The sequence below is a fragment of the Martes martes genome (assembly GCF_963455335.1).
Source record: "Martes martes genome assembly, chromosome: 15".
Taxonomy (NCBI): Eukaryota; Metazoa; Chordata; class Mammalia; order Carnivora; family Mustelidae; genus Martes; species Martes martes.
This window is the reverse complement of record NC_137903.1, coordinates 2,058,663-2,084,402: the sequence shown is the minus strand read 5'-3', so window position 1 is coordinate 2,084,402 and position 25,740 is coordinate 2,058,663. Positions and strand designations below refer to the sequence as shown.

The 25,740-nt window shown below is 57.4% G+C and overlaps 1 protein-coding gene across 3 annotated transcripts in view; it reads left to right on the top strand.

Annotated features, from left to right (window-relative positions):
- The window catches only part of IQGAP3 (IQ motif containing GTPase activating protein 3), a gene marked incomplete at its 5' end in the record, with an annotated part of 36,462 nt that extends 28,681 nt beyond the window's left edge, over nt 1-7,781 (top strand). For all 3 annotated transcript variants that reach the window (XM_080824951.1, XM_080824950.1, XM_080824949.1), the window contains 7 exons: nt 199-325; nt 1,184-1,271; nt 1,779-1,991; nt 2,407-2,573; nt 3,006-3,107; nt 3,464-3,572; nt 4,327-7,781. In XM_080824951.1, the coding sequence (XP_080681077.1) occupies nt 199-325; nt 1,184-1,271; nt 1,779-1,991; nt 2,407-2,573; nt 3,006-3,107; nt 3,464-3,572; nt 4,327-4,440 (920 nt within the window). In that variant the 3' untranslated portion in view covers nt 4,441-7,781. The remainder of the gene's footprint in view (nt 1-198; nt 326-1,183; nt 1,272-1,778; nt 1,992-2,406; nt 2,574-3,005; nt 3,108-3,463; nt 3,573-4,326) is intronic.
- Between the last annotated feature and the right edge of the window lie 17,959 nt (nt 7,782-25,740).

Genomic DNA, 25,740 nt, shown 5'->3' with positions numbered 1-25,740 from the left:
GGATGACTGTGGGTGGGTTTGGAGTCTCTAAGGGTTTCTCCTACAGGAGATACGGGATGGGAGCAGCCCTCCCGTGGGTGCTGAAGGCAGAGGGCCCGGGCGCTGCTTCGGGAAGTGTGGGCACGACTCTCCTGGTGCAGGGGGGCCTGGGGGAGGCGGCGGGCCTGGCCGTGGGTCTCATCCCTGCCCCCACCGCAGGGGAGGGCGTGGCCGCCGCTGGGAGCGAGGACCCAGCCAAGCTGGAGGTGTCCCTGACACTTGCCAACAAGTTTGAAGGGGTGGAGACGGACGCCGGTGACACCGGTGCCCGGAGCCTGCTTCTGAGGTGAGGGAGCGCCGGCTGGTGGCTCGGGCCCTCCGAGGCCTTCCCGGGCTCTTGTTCTGCGGCAGCTCTCACTGAGGCCTGCCTGACACTGCCCTCCCCAGGCCTCCGTGTCACCCGTGGCCTTGGCTCTGGGCTTTGGCTGGAGGCCGGGGGACACTTGGGGTGTGGGTAGCACATGACACTGGCGTGTTGTCGCTCTTCACGTGTGAGCTTCTGATCTGAGGGGCAACCGTGAGGTTGGGGATGGTTTCCCGGCTTTACACGCGGGACAGGTGGCCTGCCGGAAGTGAGGGTCAGGAGAGGGGCCTGGAGCTTCCCATCCCCGGTTCTGTGAGTGGGGTGGGGGGCCCCGGCGGGGCTAGCTGGCGTTCCGGGCAGAAGAGGAGCTGAGGTGCCAACTGATTCCTGCACCAGGCGGGCGGCTCCTCCCCTCACCTGACTGCCCAGTAAACCAGTGAGGCGGGCAGTGGGCGAAGGCCTAGCAGGGTGGGGCCAGGCGAGAGCGTGGCCAGAGCCACCAGGAGGAAGGCGGCCGTCAGCAGGAGGGACATTGGAGCTGGGGAGGGGCTCCCAGAGGACGAAGCCTGTCCTTCAGCCTCAGGACTCAGGAAGACCATCGGGGGGGGGGGGGGCGTCCACGGAGTGCAGGGGTGAGGCAGCACCGTGCATGCTCACGGAGAGCCCTCAGCCCCCCCCTCACACACCCCCCCGGCGTCTCCTTCCTTGCTTGTCCTCCGGACCTCTCAAGTGTCCCTGGCAGCTACAACACAGGGCAGGGTCCCCTCCCTCTCAGCTCCCAGCCAGCCCCACGTCCAGGCCTGACCCTGTCCCTCCCCTCTTCCCCCTCCCCTCCTGCAGCACCAAGCAGATGCTGGCGGACATCATGCAGTTCCAGCCTGGGGACTCCCTCGAGGAGATGCTGTCCCTCCCTGCGACCGCGGAGCAGGTGCGTGGCCGGGCTCCTCACCGGATGGGTGTTGCCCGGCCTCCAGCCCCGCCCATTCTTCCCCAGGACCCGCCCCCAGCCCGCCCCAAGCAGACACCAGGGATGGCCTGGAGGGGGGTCGTGAGCATGTGGAGGTCCGGTTGGTCCAGCAGCGGGAAGGACGAAGCCAGGGCTTCCCAGGGAGAAGGTGAGGCCTGCCGGCAGGTAGAGGCTTCTTCCAAAACACGGGACAGAGGACAGGAACACCCGCAAACACCCGGGAGCCATCGCAGTATTGGGAGGTGGCCGCCAGCGCGCGTCCACGCTTCCTGCTGTGCCGTCCATGCGGGTCCCCCGTGATGACCCACAGGCCCGTTTGTGTCTGTGACGCCGCCCTTGGCTGTTCTATCCCCAGCCACCTGCTCCTCCTACCCCCACTCCCCGAAGCTGGGGTCGGCCGGGGCGGGGCTGGGGGGGGCGCAGAATGGCAGAACGTTCTAGGTCCCTCCCGCTCCTCTGTCCTCCCAGGAAGCGGCCCACAAGCGGCTGACGTGCGAGCGCCAGGCGTGCGAGCGCCAGACCCCGGAGCCCCTGCGACGGCACCGCTCACTGAGCGCGCGCGCCCTCCTGCCGCTGGCGGACAAGCAGCGGCGCGTCCTGCGGAACCTGCGCCGGCTGGAGAGCCTGGGGCTGCTCAGTGCCCGCGACGGCTACCAGGGTCTGGTGGACGGACTGGCCAAGGTAGGGGCCGGGGGCTGGGGTCCTGCCGGGGTGGGCGGGGGCAGGGGCGGGCGAGGTTGGGGCGCTGGGCGGGGCATGGAGTGGGCGGGGCCGGTGGGTGCGCAGGTGCCTGGAAGGCGGGCCTCTCCCGGGCAAGTGCCGCCCCAAACTGTCACCGGCGGGGGGTGCACGGTCTTTTCTGACGAGAAGGTCTCAGGAGGGGACCATTCCCGCAGCTCTCTTGCACGACAAAACGGAGCCTTGGAACAGTTCCTCCTCGGTGCGGGTCCCTTGAGGGTTTGGGCTGGAGTCCTTGAGCTGGCCCTCCTGGGAGAAGCAGCTGTAAAATCGGCCTCTCCGTGCTTCTCCTGAAGACGTTCCCCGGGGGCGCCCTGGGCTCACTCAGGGCCTGAGCTCTCCTGTCCCCCAACCCCAGGACATCCGCAACCAGCGCCGGCACCGGCAGCGGCGGAAGGCAGAGCTGGCGAAGCTGCGGGCCACGCTCCAGGCCCTGGACGCCAAGACCGCCTTCTACGAGGAGCAGGGCGACTACTACAGCCAGTACATCCGGGCCTGCCTGGACCAGCTGGCCCCCCGCTGCACGTAGGCACCACCCGCGGCCCGAGGCTCTGTGACCTCTCACCCCCATGTGACCTTTGCCCCATTCCACCAGCTCTGAATCTCTTTTTTCTTTTTTAAGATTTTTTAGATTATTTATTTATCTGAGAGAGAGCGAGCATTAGGGGGAGGGAGAAGGAGCCCGATGTGGGACTCGATCCCAGGACCCTGGGATTATGACGCGAGCCGAAGGCAGAGGCTTAACCCACTGAGACACCCAGGCGCTCCCCTTCCACCAGCTTTGAAAGAACCACCATCCCAGGACAGCAGGGTCCCCGTCTCGTGTGGGCTCGGGCTTAAGTGCAGGCCCTTGTCCTCCACCAGGGAGGGTCCTCGGGCTCTGCTCTCCTTCCCGCAGACCCAGAGGACGAGTGTCTCTGGTGCGTAGATGAATTCTCTGCGGCCTTTTTGAATCAGGAGTTCTGGGAAAGGGAAGAAGCGGCCGGCCCTCCGTTACACCGCCGCCCAGCTGCTGGAGAAGGGTGTCCTGGTGGAAATCGAGGACCTTCCCGCCTCTCAGTAGGTGTCAGACCCCAGCCGTGCTCCAACGCGGGGAGGCAGGAGGGGCTCTGGGGGAGTGGGGAGACCCGACACCTCCAGGCAGAAGACTAAGGCCAGCGGATGTGCCCGGCGGTCTGAGACAGCCACGGCCCAGGATGCTGGGGGCGCTTCCCGGAGGAGCGGGCATCTGATAGGGCCAGGCAGATGGCAGGTCTGTGGCGTGGTGAGCGGGGAAGACAGAGCGGGAGCACGGCTGGGAGGTCTGGGCTCAGGGACACACAATGCTGTCTGGCCGCGCCTCAGCGGGAGGAAGAACAGGGCTGGGGTCCTGGAAAGGGGCACCGAGTCCCCATGTCAAATCCTGTCCCTGGCAGCTTCCGAAACGTGATCTTTGACATCACCCCTGGAGACGAGGCAGGCAAGTTCGAAGTGAACGCCAAGTTCCTGGGCGTGGACATGGAGCGGTTTCAGCTTCACTACCAGGTGAGGGCCGCCTGCTGGGCTTGGGGGTTGGCCCGCAGCCCTTCCCTAGGCCTCAGAGGATACCAGCTCCACTCCGCAGCCGGTCAGCACCCTCTGTTCCTGCGCAGAAGGCTGAGGGGCTCGCAGCCCAAGCCCCTCTGCCCCCAGGCTCTGACACAGAGCCCGCTGCCAAGCAGCAGACGGGCCACAGGCTGGTGAGGTCAGAGTGGGACGGGCACCCAAAGCCCCGGCCCGTGCCCCTGCCCCGTGCACCCCGTGCCCGGCCCTAGGGCCTTATCCCGATTCTACACGCTCAGAGGCTGATGGGGAAGAAGCTGTCACAGGCCCGCACTCAGGGAAGCAGTGGGTTTTTTAAGATTTTATTTATTTGAGACAGAGAGAGTGTGCACAAGCAGGGGGAGCAGCAGGCCGAGGGAGAAGCAGGCTCCCCGCTGAGCAAGGAGCCCGATGTGGGGCTCGATCCTAGGACCCTGGGATCAGAACCTGAGCTAAAGGCAGATGCTTAAGGACTGAACCACCCAGGTGCCTCACTCTTTGGCCTTTTGAACAAGAAAACAGGTTTCAAGCCTTTGTGCTTGAGTTCACATTTGGTTAAGTCACTGTCCTCTCTCACCCTTGGCGTCCTCCTCTGTGAAGTGGGGTCTCGGTGGCCGGGACCGCTGCGTGGACGCGGGAGGCTCCAGGCTGAGAGCTTTCCAGAGACTGGGCCACTGCCGGGAGCCCTCACGCCTGCCCCCCAATGCCCTCTCCCCAGGACCTCCTGCAGCTGCAGTACGAAGGTGTAGCTGTTATGAAACTCTTCCACAAGGCCAAGGTCAATGTCAACCTCCTCATCTTCCTTCTCAACAAGAAACTCCTGCGGCAGTGACCGAGGCCTCTTCCCCGCTCAGGGCTTGTCTTGACATTCAGCTCACTGCACACTTCCCTACAGACCCCAGGGCTCAGGATGGGCTGAGCTCCAGGGTCCCATCCCTCCCCCCACTGGGAGGAGCTTGCCTACCTGGCCACAGGTAGGGTCTCCTGCTAACAGCTAACGGGAGCCTCGCCCCAGAGTCTGGCTGTGTGGCTGATAAGTCCCAGACCCCATGTCTCCCCCCAGCAGGGCATGAAGTTGGGACCTGCCCTTTGCCCGGGCTGGCCTCTGGTCTCCTGTCTGCTGCTGCCCCCCGCCCCGTGGTCACCCCAGTGTGGCACACTGCTGTGGGCCCAGTTCCCTGCGCCTCCCGTCTCCCTGCACACCCCTGCCAGGCACCCGTTCCCTCCTGCCCCTGCCCCTTGCTCCCAGGATCCCCGTGGTGGCCCGATGGCCCTCGGGCAACCTCCACTCTCATTCCTCTGTGGATGGTCTGTTCTCTGTGTGCCCCTCGGGCATTTCTTCTACCCCAGCCCACACCTGCCTCACCATGCGGCTTTAATCATAGTTTTAATTCCGGCACTTTTCTGAGCTCAGAGGAGTTGTTCCCCATATCCACACCAACAGTCCCGCCAGCGCCTCGTGCCGTGTCCGTTGGGGCGCCTTGGGTCAGAGGCAGGAAGGGCGCCCTGCGTGTGGAAGTCTCCATCCATCCACTTCCGACGGTACAAGGGGCGTCTTGTCCCCTCGGGGCTCTGGCCCCTAAGAGTTGACTCTTCTGGGCAGTTTCAGTCCATCTGCGTTCTTGCCCCCATCCAGCCGACTTCCTGTCCCTCCGCTCCCGATGTCACTTGAATAAAAGCAGCCGTCATCCCACCGCTGCTCTTAGCCCTTGGCTTCATCTCGTGGGGAGCAGGCCCCCGAGTCCCGGGACAGCGCTCCCCTGAGTGCGCGGGGAGCCCCCCCGCGTGGGCCTGCCCCGCCAGCCTGCGCTCCCGAAAGCTTCTCGAGCTGTGGCCTTTCCACCTCCTGCCGCTCCCCCGGGGGACAGAGAGGAGGAAGGAAGGAAGGCTCAGGTTCCGGAGCGCGGTGGCCGCCCCCTGCAGACTAAAACAGAGAGGAGGAGAAGCCGGTCCGAGCTCCACCCCGCCCGCTCTGCACACACGTCCAGCAAGTTCTCCTCCCGGTCTTGCCGCAGCGACTTAGTGTCTAGCTTCCGCACTCTGATCAAATCCCCGCTGCGTGACCAAAGCCCCGCTCCCTGCCTCCTTGTTCTCAGGAGACGGGCAGAGTCTGGGGAGGAGGGGACGGTACAGAGACACCTGCCCTGACCTCTGAACCCCTGAGAAGCCCCCAGCGGCACCCCCAAGTTTGCCTGCTGCGGCCTGCCTGCCTGTCACTCAGATCTGTCTCACCGTCATGTCCTCTCCTTCCGTGACATGTCACGGCAGAGACTTCAAGTACCGCCTTACTCTGGGCGACAGGGACACACCGTGGGTCTGGTTTCCACACGCGAGCATTCGTCACTGAAAATCTCACCCTCCCCCAATGGCTCCAGCACCATCCCTCTGAGATGCCCCCAGCGATCACCTGGTCTCCGCCACCCGCTCTGGGAACTGGACCATCACAGCAGCTGCTGTCCTTGAGGGCCTGTTGTGCCCAGGGTGTTCATACGGACTCACTCTTTGCAGCAACCCCACGAAGGCAAGCCGTGGCTCCCTTTGAAACAGACCCTGACGTCTGGGTGACCCATCAACCGGCAACGGGCAGTAAGGGGCAGAGCAGGCCTTTAACCTCGGGCCTGCTCCGTCTGCATTGACACTCTTTCGGAAACTTTCTCTTTTCCGAGAGAAACATCTCCACTTCATTCAGCCCACTGCTCAACCCTGGTGAGCATCAGGGCCTTCCTAACTGCAGGTGGCCAGTCCGAAACACGGGCGCTCAGCTCCCCCGGGGGAAGTCCAAGCTCTCTGGAGGACAGTCTGACACCAGGGACATATGTGCAGGCTGCCAAGAACGAGTGGGATCTCTACCGAATGTGAGTTGGGACAGCTGAGTATCCACAGAGGGAAGCCAGACCCCTACCTCACACCGTATACAGACACTGAAACAGGTCATAGACCAAAATGTAAGAGTCAAAACTCTTATAAAATTCTCAGAAGAAAACCTAAATTTTCATGACTTCAATCAGGCAATGATTTCTGAGGACACCAGAGGCACAGGCGGCAAAAACTAGATAAAGCGGGCTCCATCAAAGTTAACAACTCATGCTTCAAAGGACACCTTCGAGAAAATGAAAAAAACAAAAACCCACAGAAAGAGAAGATAGTTCCAAACCACGCGTCTTATAAGGGACTTGCTTCTAGAATGTCTAAAGGGCTCTTATAACTCGAAAAGACAACCCAATTAAATGGGCAAAGAATTTTAATGGCCATTTCTCAAAAAAAGACACACAAATAGCTAATAAGCACATGAAAAGATGCTCAACCATCATTAGTTATTAGCAAAATGCAAAGTAGGTTTTAATGAGATAACCGCGGGACGCCGCCGGGGATGGCTGAAGGAAGCCCGCTGTTGACAAGGGTCCGAGGGCGGTGAGGAGGGGGACGGACTCTAGCTCCTGTCTGCTTCTGCTATGGTGCCTGGAAGAGGGTGGGGCCACTTTGGAAAACAACTTGGGATTTCCGCGAAATGTCAAACCTGTGAGCCAGTCCTTCCCCCTCGCAGGTATGACCCAAGAAAATTGGAAGCCCATGTCCACACACAAGTCTGTACACAGATGTCCATCAGCCAATGGACGGGACAACAGACGGCGGCAGCGCCTCACCGACGGAGCCCCGCCCAGCCACGGGAAGGGACAGAGCAGCACCTGCGCCACGACGCAGAGGAAACTCGAAAACATGCAAGGCGCAGGGCAGACACGGCAGCACGTGGGTGTGATTCCATCAGACAGACGTCCAGGCTGGGCAAATCCACAGGAACAGAAAGCAGAGCAGTGGTCGCCAGGGTCTGGGGAAGGGGGAGCATCAGGTGACAGCACGTGGGCGTGGGTTTCGGCTGGGGCCGTGGCTATGGTCCATAGTTTAGGGAGGGCTGCACGACTCTGAGCGGAGTAAAACCACTCCATTTTATACCTCGAAAGGGTGAATTTTATGGATGTGAGTTGTGTTTCAAGAAAGCTGCCACTTTGGGGTGCCTTGCGGGGCACGGTCGGGTAAGCGGCTGCCTTCGACTCGGGTCATGATCTCTGGGTCCTGGGATCGAGCCCCACGGGGAGTCTGCTTCTCCCTCTCCCTCTGCCCCTCCCCCTGCTTGCTTGCTCTCATTCTCCCTAAAATAAGTCAATAAATAAAACCTTTTTTAAAAAGAAGAAAGCAAGCTGTTACGTTTTCAAACCGCGGGAGCACACACCCAACAAGGAGGGCTTCCCACAGCTCGCATGGCTGGGGGCAGGGCGCCGGGTGTCCATCGCGGGACCGAGTGTGTGGTCACAGTGATCTCAGTAGAGCGACCCCATGACGGCCCCTCACGCAGCCGCAGGAATGAGCCAGGTGTGAGGTGCTGGCGTGAAAAGCTGTCCATGGCGTATGTTTGGAAGGACATGCGAGAACCGTGGCAGGGGTCCCCTTTGGGGAGCGGGGACGAGGGGGCAGCTGCTTCCGCGCTGTGATTCCCGTGAGCTTCTGTCGCTCTCGGGGAAGGGGAAGCACACTCACGTGGCCTCCACATCTGTGGTGTGAACACCCAGGGGAATGACGTGCCCCTTGTCCCAGAGCTGCGGCCCCCCTGGGCCGCCCGCAGACATGCGCAGAAATGGGGGGCAAGCGTGCCGGTGATTCAACCCCGAAGCTAAAAACTGAAAATCGAGTTTGAACGTTATGGGTCTTTTTCATGTCATTTTTCTAGTAACTCGTTTTTGTGGCATTTCACAAAAAATACCAGCCCAGGAGCGCCTGGCTGGCTCAGTGTGGGGAGCAGGCGACTCTTGATCCCGGGGTCGTGAGTTCGAGCCCCGCACTGGGCGTGGAGCCTACTCAGAAATGTATACCTACCTACAGATCGGTCCATCACGGGGTGGAAGTTTCTGGAAGGTCTTTCACCACAGCAGGTCTGAGGCTGCTCCCGGGGGTCGTTACGGAGGAAGGAGGGCTGTTGGATGTTGGATCGCAGGGGGCGCTGAGCGGCTGCGCGGATCACCTGTCCGCGCGGTCTTAGTTTCTGCTGTATTCCTTCAGCCATGAGAAACGTTTTTCCGTGTCTTTTTAAAATTTCTCCAAAAACATTCACGTCTCTAATGGAGCCCATATATTTCATGCAGTTAACATCCGTGCAATGGTGAGCGGCTGCTTCCCAGTTTCACTATTAAAGCCTGGAATGGCCACCTGTGTCCGAGAGCTTTCTATTTCTAACTTATCGCCTTAGAATAGAAATAACCAGACCAGCGAGCAGGAGCTTTTCTTTAAAGATGGTTCGCTTATTTAAGTCATCTCTGCACCCAGTGTGGGGCTCGAACTCACAACCCTGAGATCAAGAGTCCCAAGATCTCCCTATGGAGCCAGCCAGGTGCCCCAAAGAGCATGAACTTTTAAAAAATTACTGGTGTTTTTTTTTTCCCCCCCCAACTATATATTCATTGTAGAAAGTTTGGGAAATATTTATAAAGCAAAAAAGGAGTAAGAATATTTCATGATACCATTACAAAATGATAACCACTTGTAATATTTTGATGTCTTTTCTTCCAACCATATTTGTAACTAGAATCATGCTATGCATATTATTTTATACCTGTTTATTTCCATCTACATTGTAAACACTTGCCCATCTTAAACGGGCTATGCCAGGGGCACCTGGCCCGCTCAGTTGGTAGAACAGGTGACTCTCGATCTCAGGGTCATGATTTCGAGCCCCAAGTTGGGCACAGAGCTTACTTAAAACAACAGCACCAACTGGGGCACCTGGGTGGCTCAGGGGGTTAAGCCTTTGCCTTCGGCTCAGGTCATGATCCCGGGGTCCTGGGATCGAGCCCCGCATCGGGCTCTCTGCTCCGCAGGGAGCCTGCTTCCCCCTCTCTCTCTGCCTGCTGCTCTGCCTACTTGTGATCTCTGTCTGTGTGAAATAAGTACATAAAATCTTTTAAATAAATAAATAAAACACCACCAACAACAACACCCCAACCACCGAGATGGTTTATGTTTTGATGGAAGAATGCTGTGCGACAAACCCTTTGTGGAGGTCTCTTCCTTTGGGGAACCGATCCCCCTCCCTCCACACAACTGTGGGGCTGACAGCGGATCTGCCTCCCACGGCCCAGGACCGTAGGCAAAGGACTTCCTTCCCCTGGGCCGTGGGAACTTGAATTCGGAGGGCGGCACCCAGGAAGGGAAGCCCGTTGGGGCTGAGTCACCCGCTCGCAGCACCCTGTGGAGACAGCCAGCAGCTTCTGGCACCAGGATGCCCAGAGGGGGCGGACTGTCATTTCCCCCAGGTCAGGTCACCCCACCCCACCCCAGCCACACGCGGCCCCTCCCAGCAGCTCCCCATTTGCTGATGGTCCTGAGCCCGACGCTTCGCCGTGGACAGATCACTTCCTGGTCCGTGCTTGTTCCGGAGTCTTTGTGCCCCGGTGGACTTCCTCGGGCTCCACTTGCCGAAGGGAAGTAGCTTCATCAAAGGGTGTGTGCTTTATAAGGGGTCTTTTCACACGTGGCCCAGCGTCCAGGAAAGCTGCTCAGGTGAACAGAAGGAGGGCACCGGCGGGGAGAGAAGGAGGTACACGCCCTGGGGCCAGACGCCCCGGGCTCTCCGGTGCGGAAAGAAGCCCAGCTTGACCGGCTGATGGGCGGAAACCCGCCCAGGCTGGGCCTGAGCACCTCCGCCGCGGCCTTTGTGCTCTGTCTCGGGTCTGTCTCTGAAATAAATAGATAAAATCTGTAAAATTAAATAAATAAAAAGTATGGCTTGCCGATTGTGGTAGCGTGACTGGGACACAGGGACGGGAAGACAGAACATCCGCGGGGCACTGGGGGCCCGGGATCCAGTCGGGGCTTCGGTGAAGACGAATGTGTTGATACCAGCTTCGTAGAGGGGCGCCTGGCTCGGTTGGTTGGGCGACCGCCTCCGGCTCAGGTCGTGATCTCGGGGTCCTGGGATGGAGCCCCACGTCGGGCTCCCTGCTCGGCGGGGAGCCTGCTTCTCCTTCTTCCACTCTCCCTGCTTGTGCTCCCTCTCTCTGTCAAATAAACAAAATCTTAAAAAAAAACAAAACAAAACTAGTTTCTTAGTTTTGACAAACATACCACAGAAACTCCAGGGTTAACCTGAGGGAAGCTGGGTAGCGGACCACGAGAACTCCCTGTACCGTGTTGCGACTTTTCCCTAAATGTAAAACTATTTCAAAATTAAAAGTTTATTTAAAACTGTATTGCACCAATTTATAGTCCCGCTAGAAGGACACAGTAGTCTTACCACAACCTTGCCAGCAGCAAGTATTTTTAAAAAATTCAGTCCTTCAACAAGTATTTCTTTCTTTTTTTTTTTTTTAAGTTTTATTTATTTGAGAGAGAGCTCGAGCAGGGGGAGCAGGAGAGGCAGAGGGAGAAGCAGGCTCCCCGCTGGGCAGGGAGCCCGACGCGGGGCTCGATCCCAGGACCCCGGGATCATGACCCGAGCCGAAGGCAGACGCTGAACCAACCGGGCGCCCCTGACAAATATTTCCCGAGTGCCCTCTATGTGCCAGTCCCTACCTCAGGCGCTGGGATCCGTCAGGGAGCGAAGCAGACGTGGCCCAGTGTCCCCCCGGCGCCGAGAGCGGGCTGGTGAAGACGGATACTTGACAGGGTCAGAAGCAATAAGCGCGGGGCGCCGGGGTGGCTCAGTGGGTTACAGCCTCTGCCTTCGGCTCGGGTCGTGATCTCGGGGTCCTGGGATCGAGCCCCGCGTCTGGCTCTCTGCTCGGCGGGAAGCCTGCTTCTCCTCCTCCCACTCCCCCGGCTTGTGCTCCCTTTCTCACTGTGTCTCTGTCAAATAAATAAATAGAATCTTAAAAAAAAAAAAAAAGAAGAAGAAGCAATAAGTGCTTTGGGGAAAGGAGAGCGGGATCAGGGGTAACACAAGTGACAGAGACAAACGAGGGATGGGCTGCGCTTTCCACCAGTGCGACTAGGAGAGGCTTTCCTGAGGAGAAGACATCCCAGCCCTGCCCTGGAGGGAGGGGGAGTGGGAAGCCGTGTGGCTGTCTGGAGAAAGGTGTGACAGTCAAGGCCGAGGGACACCCTGGCACCCGCTGGTGCCAGCCTACACACACGGCCCTGGGCCGGCGCGGACCCTCTTGCTCTGAGGTTCGGGGGAGCCCAGCCCAGCAGCTCAGCTCCCGGCAGGACACAGAAGGACACAGCTTCCCCCGAGTGAAACGAGCCGATTGGAAAAAAACGAGGGTCGCTGTTTGGTTTCAACCTTTTTGATGATGAATGAATGTAGCAGATTGTATTCTCTAACAGGGACGTAACACAATCCCCCCTTCCCCGTGCTCTTATCGCGACATGGGCACTCCAGCCACTGATGGGTGACGTCGGTGCCCCTCCCCTCGAATCCCCGGTCGGTAATTAGCGACAGCGAGGTTACTGTGACTTCTACAGCAACAACGCCACAAAGGAGGCTGCGACTTCTGCTGGTCCTGGGACGGCTGCTTTTGGAAGCCTGCTGCCACGCCGTGAGGACGCTGGGGTCCCGTGGAGAAGTCACGTGTCGGTGTCCTCCTGCCCTTTGCTGCTGACGCCCCTGCTGACACCTGGCCAGGTGAGGACGGCTCTGCGGGGTCTCCACCCACACGAGGGGCCCTGAGCCCGAGCCGCCCCCCTGCTGAGCTCAGCCAGGCCCAGATCCACAACCAGAATCATCCCCTTGTTATTGCTGTTTTGAGCCACAAGTGGGTTTTCTTAGATTTATTTATTTACATTGGCGGGGAGAGGCAGAGGGAGAGAGAACCTTAAGCCAACTCCCCGCTGAGCGCAGAGCCCTACATGGGGCTCGATCTCATGACCCTGAGATCACAACCTGAGCCAAAATCACACGTGAGGCTTGGCCAACTGAGCCACCCGGGTAGCCCTTGAGCCACTAAGTTTTTTGCTTTTTGTTTTTGCATTTTTAAAAAAGATTTATTTATTTATTTTTAAAGATTTTATTTATTTGACAGACAGAGATCACAAGTAGGCAGAGAGGCAGGCAGAGAGAGGAGGAAGCAGGCGCCCTGCTGAGCAGAGAACCTGATGTGGGGCTCGATCCCAGGACCCTGAGATCATGACCTGAGCTGAAGGCAGAGGCTTGAACCCACTGAGCCACCCAGGCGCCCCTATTTATTTATTTGACAGAGAGAGATCACATGTAGGCAGAGACGCAGGCGGGGTGGGGGAAGCAGGCTCCTAGCCAAGCAGAGAGCCCAATGCGGGGCTCAACCCCAGGACCCCGAGACCACGACCCAAGCCGAAGGCAGAGGCCCAACCCACCGAGCCACCCAGGCGTCTGAGCCACTAAGTGTTAAGGTGGTTTATTCTGTAACAGTCTATAACTGTAAGAGCGAAGCTGGACATCTTCACTATTTTTATGTAATATATATATTTTTAAAGATCTTATTTTTAAGTAACCTCTACACCCAATATGGGGCTCGAACCCACAACCCTGAGATCAAGAGTCACCCGCTCCAGTGACTGAGCCACCCGGGCGCCCCCATTTTTATCTACTACATTGAAGTCTTTTCACACCGCGATGCCATGTCCTTGACAGGGGCGCCTTTTCTCTTTCCACATAAAAGTGTGAAAACAGGACGAGGCCATGGACGGAGCTACCAGAGATCCCTCAAAGCCGGCTCAGATCTATGAACAACGCGTTCCGGCTAGAGCTGTTCAACTAACATGCAGCAGGTATTCAAGAAACATCCGTTAAATGAATGAATAAGGCTGTCCTTGGGGGGCGGGGGTGGAAATGGGGGGACGTTGGTCAAAGGTCACAAACTTCTAGTTGTAGGAGGAGTAAGTTCTGGAGACATAAGGCACGGAGCGGTGATTGCAGTTAGCATCACTGTATCATACACAGGGAAGATGCTGAGCGTAGGTCCTAAATGTTCTCAGGACGCCTGCGCGAACATGATAACTATCGGCGCCGAGAGAGGCATTACTTAAGCCTACTGCAGTGCTCATTTCTCTTTCTTTCCCTGTATCTATGTATCTATCTTTTGTTACACTATGTAACATGTTACACTCTGTAACTATTACATAGTATATCACATTATATTATATATTAACTGTTACACTATGTAACAAAAAATAGATATATATAGAGAAAGATCATTACATTGTATACCTAAATTTATATAATGTTATGTCAGTTATAGCTCAATAAAGTTAGGAAAAGAATCATAATTCTGTCCACATTTCTGCTTCTTATTTATTTTTAAAGACATTATTTATTTGAGAGAGAGAGTGCATATGAGAAGGGAGAGGGTCAGAGTGAGAAGCAGACTCCCCGCTGAGCAGGGAGCCCGACGTGGGACTCGATCCAGGGACTCCAGGATCGTGACCTGAGCCGGAGGCAGTCGCTCAACCAACTAAGCCACCCAGGCGCCCTCTGCACCTTATTTAAACTAGAACCAGTGTGGGGTGCCTGGCTGACTTTGTTGGCAGAGCCTGTGCCTCGACTCTTGATCTTGGGGCTGTGAGTTTGAGCCCCACATGGGGTGTAGAGCTTACTAAAAAAATAAACTTAAATAATAAATAAAATAAAATATCACCAACCTAATGTAATGTGTTCATGAAATTCAGATGCATTTCAATATTTTCCTGAAATCCCGATCTATCAAACCTTTCATTATGAGGGGCTTACGGCGAAGCTTTACTTGGTTTCTCTTCCTTTTTTCTTCTCTTCTGTTTCCTATTCATCAAACCAAAGAATGTATCTACCATTTCCAAGGACTCAAGGCATACGTAGGAAGGCTGGTGGAACTCACCAGCGCCCCGTCTTCTCTAAGGGGAAGCCCTGTTATTGTTTGGTGAAGATCCTTCGGGACCTTTTCTCTACATGTTTATGTTTATGTTCATGTTCATGTTCATGTTCTCTACATGTTCACCAATACACTGTGGCAGAATCTGCTCTCTTCCGCAGGTGGGCGTGACACGTCCTATCCCACCTGCTCTCCCACCAGGTGGGGGCTCTGTGGGACCCCTGGGCGGGCCCCACGACTGCCTCACGAGTATGGCACAGAAATGATGTGGGGTCGCTCCCAAGGCTAGGTCCTAGGAAGAAACATTGATCTCCCTTGGTGCTCTATGTAGGACACATAACTTCTGAGTCCTACACCACTCCTAAGAATACTGGCTACCGGGGCGCCTGGGTGGCTCCGTCATTAAGCATCTGCCTTCGGCTCAGGTCACGATCCCAAGGTCCTGGGATCGAGCCCTGCACCGGGCTCCCTGCTCGGCAGGAAGCCTGCTTCTCCTCTCCCTTTGCCCCTGCGTCTGTTCCCTCTCTCACTGTGTCTCTCTCTGTCAAATAAATAAATAAAACCTAAAAAAAAAAAAAAAAAGGATTCTGGCTACCTGGAAACCCCTGGGCCAGAAAGAGCACAAAGATGGGACTAGGGAGAGAGAGGATCATAGCTTTGTCTGGACCCCACCTGTCCGAGTGTTCCCAGCCCGAGTGCCAGACACGAGGATGCCTTCACCCCTGGCCCTGTCACGATGCAGCCAGCCAGTGGGAAAACCACCTGGCCACCCCATCACTCCCCGACCCCACAAGTTAATACGACATGCCTGCTGTTCTGAGCCGCGAAGTTTGCTGAGATGATGGTTTCCCTACTCATACGCGCTGATTTGTACAAGTGGCCTACTCTGGCGTACACTGCTCTGAGACGGGCTTTGTTCCCTGGAAGCCAGCTCCACGCCCAGCGTGGGACTCGAACTCATGACCCCAAGATCAAAAGCTGCATGCTCTCCCGACTGAGCCGGCCAGGTGCCCCTGAGACTTGCTTCTTCCGTCAGACAATGTGTGTCCAGCGGCTGTGCGTCCCTGGGCCGGCCCCACGGCTTGCTCTGCAAGGCTGTGTAGCGTTCCATAGCAGAGACATTCCATCACGAAGCATGAGGGTCTCTTCTGTCTGGGGCTGGGTCCTCAAAGGGAGGCTTCCTTGGGAGCCCACCACAGTGTGTGAAGCGAGTGGAAGAAACTGCGGGGCTCCCCACACCCCGCCCGCACTAACCTCCCTGGAGGGGGGGCCCTCGAGGAGCTCCTGGCTTTCGAGGACATCTGTGCAGGTCCCGCCCTGGGCAAAGAGACTGTGAACAGCGCACCGCAGCGAGGCAGCCCGTCCTCCTCTCCCCTCTGTTTGACATGTAATTGACAGGTAACTGTAGGTAGGCTGCAGACGTGTGACAGACGGACTCGGTGTCTGTGCCGGTCGTGAAGTGGTCGCCGCAATCAGTCCAGCAAACACCCGTGACCACACAGTTACTAACCGTCGCTCTGGCAATGAGAGGTGCATCTCAGTCTCGAACGCACATTCAAATCCCCTGTGCCTTTGGGGAAACGCGAGTTGTGCTTGGCAGGTCAGCGGCGCAGTTCTGGGCAGTTCTGACCACCAGCCGGCTGGGTCCGCACGTGCCCGAGGGGTCCAGAATGGCCCACCCCAGCCCGCTCCCGCCTTCTTCTCTGACCTTCCAAGACGTTGATGCGGGTCAGCCTGGAGCTGTGGGGATCGAGCTTCCTGATTCCCTGGGAACCTCCTGTTCTCTCCAGTCTTGGGACTTCTTTCTCCAAAATGCCTCCCAGTCCAGGCAAGGCCACCGCAGTGGGCAGCGAGCGGGGGCCGCGGCTGAGCTCCACACGGTGCATACAGGAAGTCATGAGCGAGCAGGTGGGGAGTCTACTCTCACCGTTCTAGAACTCCCATTGTCTGGTCTCCATGCTTAATATCTGTCTTAATATCTGTCTTACGAGAGGAACGGGAAGAAGACAGGCCCTGGCAACTGTGTCCCCTCTGTCACCTGTTGTAATCACTCACCTCTCCACCAGAGGACGCTCTTTTGGCCCTTTCTGGACAACTCTGGCTCCACAGGTCATTTCCCCTGCCATGAGAGAAGCACACACCTCAGAGACGTTCCACGAACCGCCGTGAGGCTCGGGGCTCCCCCAGAGCACAGTTGGGGCCCCGCCAACAAGTTTGCATGGGCCCTTCACCTTGCCCTTGGCCACAGGGCATCTTCACCTTCTGGGTGGATGGTAGGAGAGGAGCATTGTTGCACCAGACACATAACCTTCGCCTTTTCTTCTCTTTTTTTCTTTTTATTTTATTTTTAATTTTTTCTTTTTTTTTAAGATTTTATTTATTTATTTGACAGAGATCACAAGTAGGCAGAGAGGCAGGCAGAGAGAGAGGAGGAAGCAGGCTCCCTGCTGAGCAGAGAGCCCGATGCGGGGCTTGATCCCAGGACCCCGGGATCAGGACCCGAGCCGAAGGCAGAGGCCCTAACCCACTGAGCCACCCAGGCGCCCCATCCCTCTTTTCTTCTTTAAAAAAGATTTCATTTATTTATTGGACACAGCGAGAGAGGGAACACAAGCAAGAGGAGTGAGAGAGAAAGAAGCAGGTTTCCCGCAGCAGGGCTGGATGCCAGGACCCTGGGATCATGACCTAAGCTGAAGGCGGACCCTTAATGACTGAGCCCCCCAGGTGCCTCATCGTTTGCCTTTTCTATCGTAAACTGCAGGAGTATCAGCTTTGCACTATCACTGCAGAAAGCCAGGATCAGAGAGGGCCAGTGGCTTGCTAAAGGTCTCACAGCAAGCAATGGCTGAGCTGGGGTGGGATCGTAGGTCTGCCGGGTCCAGCCTTCTCCACTGGCTCTCTCCAGGCCTGAGCAGCTCTGAGGCCGCTGTATGAGCACACGGGGCGCTGAGGGCCCTCTTCTCTTCTTCATTAGCACTTGAAACACCGAGTCTGTGAGGATACCTCCCCTGCACTCGGACTCCTGGGCCCGGCGAGTGGCCCTGTGACCCTTGACGGGGCAACAGACAGGCCTGGCTTCGAACCCAGAGCCCCTTCTTGCCGCGTGACTACGAACATGCTCCTTAACCTCTCTGAGCTTCTGTATGAGGAGGACGGGAATTCTGTGACCGATGGGCTGTTCATTGCATGATGATGAGAAAAGCATGTGTTGGGCCTTCCAGAGGGCCTGGCATGACACAGAGATGAAAGCGAGCCAGGCTCGGACCCTTTATCCTCCGTTTTCTCTCTCTCTCCCTGGATCCGCTATCAGGAGGCCGCTGTGTCCTCCCAGCAACACAGCCCTTAGGGGCAAGTCTGGGGTGTGGGCAATGGGCAGCTGGCAACTGCCCAGGCCTCCCGGAGAGGTCCCCTGCAGAAGTCAGGGACCACGCCAGGACGGACAGCAAGAGCTCCCAAACGGTATGGTCCGCATGCGTGCTGCCCGCCCCTGGCCACTTCCCCAGGGCCCCGTCCTAGGGCCACAAATGCTCACCCCACGTAGGTGCTCTCTCTGGTTGGGAGCTAAGCCCATGGTGGGCCACGGGTCAAGAGGGGTGATAGCCTGGTCCCCACTGCGGACGGCCCGAGCGTCCTCCTCAGCCTGGCAGAGATGCAGCTGCGGGGGGGGGACATGACCTTTGTTAGACGCCGGGCCACCTAAAATACATGGAAAATAACATTATAGAAATACGTCAGCCCTGAGAACACTCGGACCACTTACGGGCGGCTTCTCCTCTGGCGAGCCCCTCTCTCACCAGGTTCCCTCCCCACCCAGCTACCACCTGGAGTCCCTGCAACTCCACAGGGGCCCCTACCCGGTCTTGGGCAGGGCAAGCCCTCCCCTCCCATGACCAGGGAAAGATGCTTAAGCATCTTTCCTTCTTCCACCTCCCCGGCCCTGCCTGTCCTCAGAGATAGTCCCACGGGAGCTACGTGGTCCCAGCATCCTGGAGAAGGAGAAGGAGAAGGACAGCCCCACGGGAGCTACGTGGTCCCAGCATCCTGGAGAAGGACAGCACTTGTACACTCCCATCAACAACACACTTACTGGGTGACAAGTACATCCCTCCCGTGCCACTGGCGTGAGGACGGTGGGAGAGGGAGGCTTGAACTCTGTCCATTCAGCTCCTTCACCGTCTCCCTGCCTCCCTGGCCCCTCCCATGCCCTCCAGGTATACAACCTCTGGTTGCTTAGCAACAGCCAGCCTCTTCCCCCTAACCTCAGCATCGCCCCTGTAGCTCTAGTGGGGGTGGGGGGCAGCATGGACTTTACAGGAGCCCCTGCCAAGGAACGTGTGGGAACAAGCCCCCAGATAGCCGAGGAAAACCCAGGGTCCTCTACGAGCACTGCGGCCCCACACTGACTCTGGGAAAGTCCTGTCCCAGCGTGTGCCAGCCTGCTGCTTTCCCCTCCCACACTGGAGGTCCCCTCCGCCATTCTGCCCTGGGTCTCTGGGTCTGCCCAAGTGATCTCTTCCTCTCTTGGGGCTCAAAGCCCTTGTTCTCCTGTAACCCCACCTCCACTGGCCTCTGTCTCCCGGGCTGTCCCAGCCTCTCCTTGGTCCCCTCCTGCTCAGAGGCCGGTCACCTGCACCAATCCCCTCACTCCCTGAGTTGTCATAGCAACTGTGGCCCCACCCCCCAGTTATTACCTTTCTAGGAAAGGCCTGTGCTGGGGAGGGGGGGGTCACAGAACAGCCCCCCACCTCCACCCCAGGGTACCCAGCTTCCCCATTCACCTGCCCTGGACTTCGGTTTCAGTGGAAACCGACCCTGAACTTGCGGCCAACCAGAAAAGCATCAGGCCCAGAAAAGTAAAGTCCTTCCTGCTGTCTTCCCTCTGTCCCCTCAGCTACAGTATCAGAGTCCCCAGAAGAAGCCCCTGCAGAGGCTCAGACCCTGGGACAGTCAGGAACCCGTCTCCCCCAGAAAAGCCAGCCCAGCCTCTGCAGACAGGGTACCCTCGGAGGGCACATCCTGTGTGCGCCCACCTGGCTTCACCTCTTTAGCGGCACTTCCTGCCCCCCCACGAAGTCCCGGAAGCTGGGGTCTGATAATAGGATCAGTGGGATAAGAACCAGGACTAGGAAGCAGTGAGCGAAGGGTCCACTGAGGCAAACACTTCCAGAGTCAAGGGAGGTGGGTGGGACCCAGCTCCCAGGCAGGGCAGGCTGGGAGGGGTGCAGGGAGGAGGGCGGGAGGGAGGCCCAGGGAGGGAGGCCCCGAGTCCTTCTTCTAGCGGAGTAAGCAGGCAAACCGCCGATGGAACTTGCAGGCAGGAGGCCTCACCGAGTGACCTCACTTAACCATGGGCTCCGCTCCGATCGCAACCTGGCGAGCCTCCCTGCTCTCCTGGGTCCCCGCGCCGGAGAGCTTTTTATAGTTCACTCCCCAACTTGGGTTTGAATAATTAAACAAGATGGACAGAAATAGCAGCTGGACAGCAAAGATGGGTTATTTTGGGGTTTTCTGGAACACAGAGTGCTCCTGGGCAGCGCCCTACCCCTGCAGGGGGCGGAGTCAGCACCAAGGCTGCCGGGAGATTGGCGGGGACCCACCCGTGTCCCTCAGGGTTCCTGAGTTGACAGGGTTGCTCTCAAGCCCAGGACGGTCTCCCCACTTCTTCCCTGGTCTTCAAGGAGGGAGAGGGCTCCCAGGGCCCCCAGCTCACAGCTCCTCCCCGGGGAGGAAGTTCCTTCTGTTGCCTGTCGGCCCTTCTACTTCAGAGATGATGACAGATACTGAAAATCAGATCGATAAACCACTGCGAGACAGGCTGAACCCGGATGAGGCGGCCACTGCCCCTCTGGCCAGCGAGCTGGAACCAGGTGGTAGGAGGTCTTGTGCCCTTGCCCCCCCCCACTAGAACTCTGGGGGAACTGAAGGCTGGGGAGGGGGGATGGGAGTTCAGAGCGGGACAGGTGGACTGGGGCCGGATGAGCTTGGACTCCGGAGAGGAAAAGGCCAAAGAGAGCCTTGTGTCTGGGCTAAGGAGCCCTGAAGGGGCAGGAAGCTCTCCTCCTCCAGCTCCCTTTTAGGGGCCTCTGGCCCTGGCAGAAGCCCAGCCCGGGTTTCCTGGGTCAGGGTCCTAGCACCCGGGCTGGGGATGGGGAGAGGTGGGGAGGCCCCCTCAGGTCTCCCCTGCAGACCAGTCATTTGCGGCTTGCTTGCATAATACTTTTGGTTCAACCACAGTGACTAGGGCCTCATCCCAACTCCACCTTGAGGCTCTGCCACGGAGCTAAAAAAACCTGGGGCACAGAGGGGGCATTTGTAAAGTTTTTCCCCTTGGGGCAAGCATTTCGAGGCTGGGTTTGGAGGTCGGATTTCAGGAAATACTGAAATCATTCATTCATTCGTATTTACTCATTCAGCAAGCATTTTAAAGCCACCAACTACGAGCCTCACCCTGTGTTGGTTCTGGGACTAAATGAGTATGGCAGGGGTCTTGTTCTCCAGAAGCGGGCAGGTTAGTAGGGAGATGGTGTCCTAAAAGCTGCTCCCTCCCACTGCGGAGTGCTGGAGTGCTTACGTGAGACAGGTCCCATATGAGGGCTCTGGGGGCTCTCCATCATCACCGTAGTGTATGGTCCAGCAGCATTAACCCCACGTGACACCGAGCAGAGCTAAGATGAAGAGACGTGTCCCAAATCCTTCAGCGAGAAAACAGTATAGATGGAATTGGAACCCATGTCTCTGTGATTCTGAGGTCTGTGTGCCCTGTGGTCCCTAATGCATGGAAGGAAGACGCAGGGTCGTTAAACGCCACCAGTGTTCACGAGAGTGAGGCCATCTTTCTGCCAGTACATGCTAACCTGCCACGTGGGGCAGTCAGGGAAAGCTTCCTGAAGGAGGCGGCTTTGCACTAGATCCCGCGGCTTCTACAATTACCAGACACCTGTCCACTTGGTGCCGGAGATACCAAGTGGGCCGGTATCTGTGTCCAAGAACGAAGTCCTTGCACTGTGGGCGAGCAGAGCAGAGGGGAAGGGAGGGCTCACGTTCTAACTGGGCAAGTCTTAAATGCCAGCGTCCTTTACCCTCAGAGCTGTTCTGCGCTCCCAGGGGCAAACCCGGCACTCCTGGGGAACCTGGAGGAAGGGCCCGGCTCTCCTGCTCTGCGAAGGAGCCGAGCTCCTGCCTGTCCTGCCTGCATCCCTTCCTGTGGCAGTGGATTTCCCCACTTCTCATCTCACTCCCTTCTCAAGGCCAAACTCGGAACAGCACCCGGCAGGCCGAAGGCGTCTGGCCCTTTAAGGCCACCTTCTTCCCCCCACGTGCCGTCTGGTTGGGCTGGCGACGCTGACGCACGCATGACGTCAATGGCAGCTGGCGGAGTCTGGGCACGAGGAGCGAAGTTGGGATGGGGGTGGGGGGGCGAGAGCGAGAAGGCGGTTCATTTGCATTTAAAGGGGCCACTCCCGAATCAGTGGTCAGGGCGCTCAAGAAATGTGTATCTGGCAAACTTTCTGTCCTGGGCTACGGGGCAAGAAAAAGGCGTGGTACAGTCGAAGTCGAAGGTGACTTGAGTTTGCGATGTCAACTATGTCCTTCCGCGGAAAGGGAGAAATAGTCCGTTGGTGCCCGGGCTGGAAGCACGTGACCTGGAGGGGGCGGATGGGGGGGGGAGAGGGAAGGAGGGAGGAGCTGGGGAGGCGAATGTCAGGCTTCGTTTCAGCTGCCCCCACCCCCACATCCTGCCCACCCTCTTGCAGCTGCCACCACATCCTGCCCAGCCTGGGGCAGCGAACTCTTGGGGGGGGCACGGACTGAGGACCCGGCTTTGGCACCCCTTTCCTCCCACCTTCAAATCCAGGGTAGAGCCTCTGCCCTTTGCCCCAGGCCTGGCCCCAGGCACCCTGGCACCCTGCTTGGAGCACGCCTCTGCCAGCACAGCCCCGGACAACTCTGTGCTTAACTCCGCCCCCCCCCCCCCATTCCTGGCCCGGAGAGGGACTTGTCTGGGCCAGAGCCCCCCATCCCTGGCTAGCACAGAGTTATCGATGGACTAATAGAGGAGGTTGTCAAGACAGTTTTTGTAATGTTCACTAAGATACACGGACAGGCACGGATTCCTGTAACAGACATTGCTGAGTGCCTTTAAGGACAGGCCCAGCAAGGCCCTGAAATCCCAAAGCTGGTTGAACTGCTGCCCTCCAGGATCTGGTGCCCTCCCGGAGCTCAGGATCTGGTGAAGAAAATAAACTGGAAATCAAAAATGTCAGTCCAGTCTGGTGTGTACTGATGAGGCAGTCACATGGAGTGGAGGGGACTGGACGCAAAGAGGGGTGCGGGGTGATGCGTGAGCCCACCGTGAGACCGTGGGGTCTGACAGCCCCTGCCCTCTCCCTGCACACAAGATGGAAGGCATGGGGAGAGACTGAAAAACTGGGAGGAAGAGTACTCAGCCCAAGAGAAGGGATGGGATGGATGGAGTGGGGGTGGGGTGGGGATGGTCCAGGGGGGAACGGAGCAGCCAGGCAGAGGCTGAGGCTGGCCCGGCAGGCAGGAAGTGAAGAAGCACTTGGGGGTGAGGAAGACCTTTCCAAGTAAAGATGGATTAGGGTGCTTGGGGAGGTGTGACTATAGGGCAGCTCTTGGTCCCCCTTTGCTGTAGAAGCTATGAAGATGGTGCTGTACAGAGGAGTTACCCGCTTCTTAGGACTTTGGCGGGTACCTGTCTGACTTCTCGGGGGCTTTATAGCAACTTTGGTCTGTAAGATGACGTTTCTCGACAAAAGATGGGGTGGGAATCAGAGGGGCAGAAGGAAAAACTGAAATCCAGGCACCTGAGCTGCGAGGGTGTTTTTCCCCTAGAGGATTCTGGCATGGGTAGTGCAGGGGCTAGAAGAAGAAGAAGAAGATGGTGTGAGTCAGTTTCAGGAAGTCTTTACTATAATCTAACTTCCAGCGACGTTACTCCCTAGATCCTTTCTCAGCCTTCCACGGAAATCAAGATCTCATATTTGCTATTTTTCCTTTCCATGAAGTTCTCTCTACAAATATAAATACGTGTAAATTCTATCTTGCTTGTAATGCCAGCCTCTGCGACTCTCCTCCTCTGTTCTCTGGTGAATTATCATTCAGCATCTCAAGGTCCAGGATACTCCATCTCCCTCATTCACCTCTTCCCTCGCCTCCTTTCTCTCTTCTTCTTCTGGCCCTTTAACACCCTCCCAGGTGACTCACCTTCCTTCCTCATTCCTTTGTTAAGGACCCAACATTCCAAGGCAGGGAGGACTAGCCAGCCAATCACAGCCCCGGCAAGCGTGCCTCTGGCTTGAGATTGGCTGGAGCTGTGGTTGGCGGGAGGCTCACCGCTCAGCTCGATCAGAGGTTGGGGAGGTGGGGGGGGGGTCTCTGGAAATCAGACATAGGGAACGATTTGTTCTGGGGCTACTTATGTTCTTGGAGAGAATCCTTCAAAGGGAGCTAGGGTCATAGGGGTCTCTGGCTTGCAGAGCCTCGAAACTGCAGGCAGGCTGAGAACCCATCTTTCTTGGTCCCCTGGGGGCTTAGCTGCCCCGTGCCCACTTTGGTTTTTCCCTCCGAGATCTTGGGACCCATTGGTCTGAAGGCTGCGTTCCCAGGCCTGTTCCTAAGAAGTCTTTTCCAACAGCCCTGTCTCTCCAGTCTCAACATTCTGCTTTCCCGACGTCGGAAACAGCCGGAAAATAAACACCCTGATGACTAAACGGTTTCTCCAGCTAGAGCCTGGGGAAGCACTAAAAATAGAGGCCACAAGTGAGGGGAGGTTCCCCACTTGAGGGGGGGGCACTTTCCCATCTTGCTACTGCCCCAGCCCCAGCCATGGCACAAGGCTCTGTTCTTCTCACGGTCCTAGGGGACAGGGCAGATGGGCTCCCCTTGCTTGCCCTGAGGAGTTGGGGGCAAGCTAGCCCTGCCTGGCCGGGGAGACAGATTTTCTGGTGCTGGGGCCTCATCTCCCAGGTCTGACGGGGAACTGAGAAGCTACATTTGGGGACAAAGCGGGACACTGTTTAAATCAGGTTTCCTGAAGGAGCGGCCAGGTGGAAGGGCTGGGAACTGAGGCCAAGGGAGTTGGAGCCTGCTGGCTTCCCATTTTAAGACATACAAGATAAGCCTCCAAACTACTGGCAAAGCGGTTCCACTGATCTTGCCTGCTTTGAGGCTTGTATGGGATAATGGGCCTAAAGGGGTTGTGACAGTCCAGCCCTTAAGTTATTATAATGTAGCATGAGACACTGTTTTAAGCAATCTACCTGCATAAACGAATTATTTTCACACCAAATCTATGAGCTAGGTACTATTATCACCATCTTCATTTCACCCATGAGGATCATGAGGTACAGGGAAGTTAAATAAGGTCCGTGTGTTCACAGGTAACATGTGGTGGAATGGGGATTTGAACCAAGAAGGCTTGGCTACTCCGATGTTGATGCTTTTAATCACCATGACTTGCTGCTTCCCTGTGCTTATTAGTGTCTTCACGCAGAACTTAAACCCAGCACTTAACCTAGAATCTAGTCTTTGTTCGGTAAATCAGACCCAGCTAGATAGCGATCAGGGTGTGTGGAGAACTGAGTACCCTTCTGTTCTGCAAGGTTCTTAGAGATCGAAGCCGGATTCCATCATTTCCTCAAGCACCGCGTCGACGGCAGCAGGATGTGGAGGTCACAGGGATGCTGGAGAAGTCGTCTGAGGGGCCGGTGGGTAGGCACGGCCCGGCACGCCTGTGGTAGGGCACGTAAAGATTCACCACGCCCCGGGGCAACTAGGGATTTTTTAATTTAAAAAAAAAATTCTTTTTTAAGAGCTACTACGGCTTCTTTAATAAGATGCTTTTGGGCGTTTCCTGTGCTGGGGGAAATTAAGGTCCCGCCCCTTTAAATTGCCCCCCTCGGCTGTAAGTGCTTTGGGGCCGCAGGCACTGGGGATTAGGTCACCCCAGAACTATGAGCTGTCGCTTTAAATTGCTGGGCGTCTGCCGAGCCGGCCCGGGAGGGGAGGGGAGGGGAGGGCCGGCACAGGTAGAGGAGCGAGCGAGCTCCCCAGGTAACCCGCGGCCGGGAACGCGCTCCTCTCCAGCGGGCTTCGGCGCGCCCTAAGTGGGGGAGACGGAGCCTGGTCGCCATGTAGCGTCTACCCTGAATCTGCCTACTTAGACTGCCACCGCCAACTCTCCCGGGGCTCGGGGGTCGAGGGGGCGCGCTCGCGAGCGCCAGTGCGCGGCGGCCGCCCAGCCCCCGGGGAGGACCGCGGTGAGCGCACGGGGGCAGCAGCGCCGAGGGGCACCTCGCGCG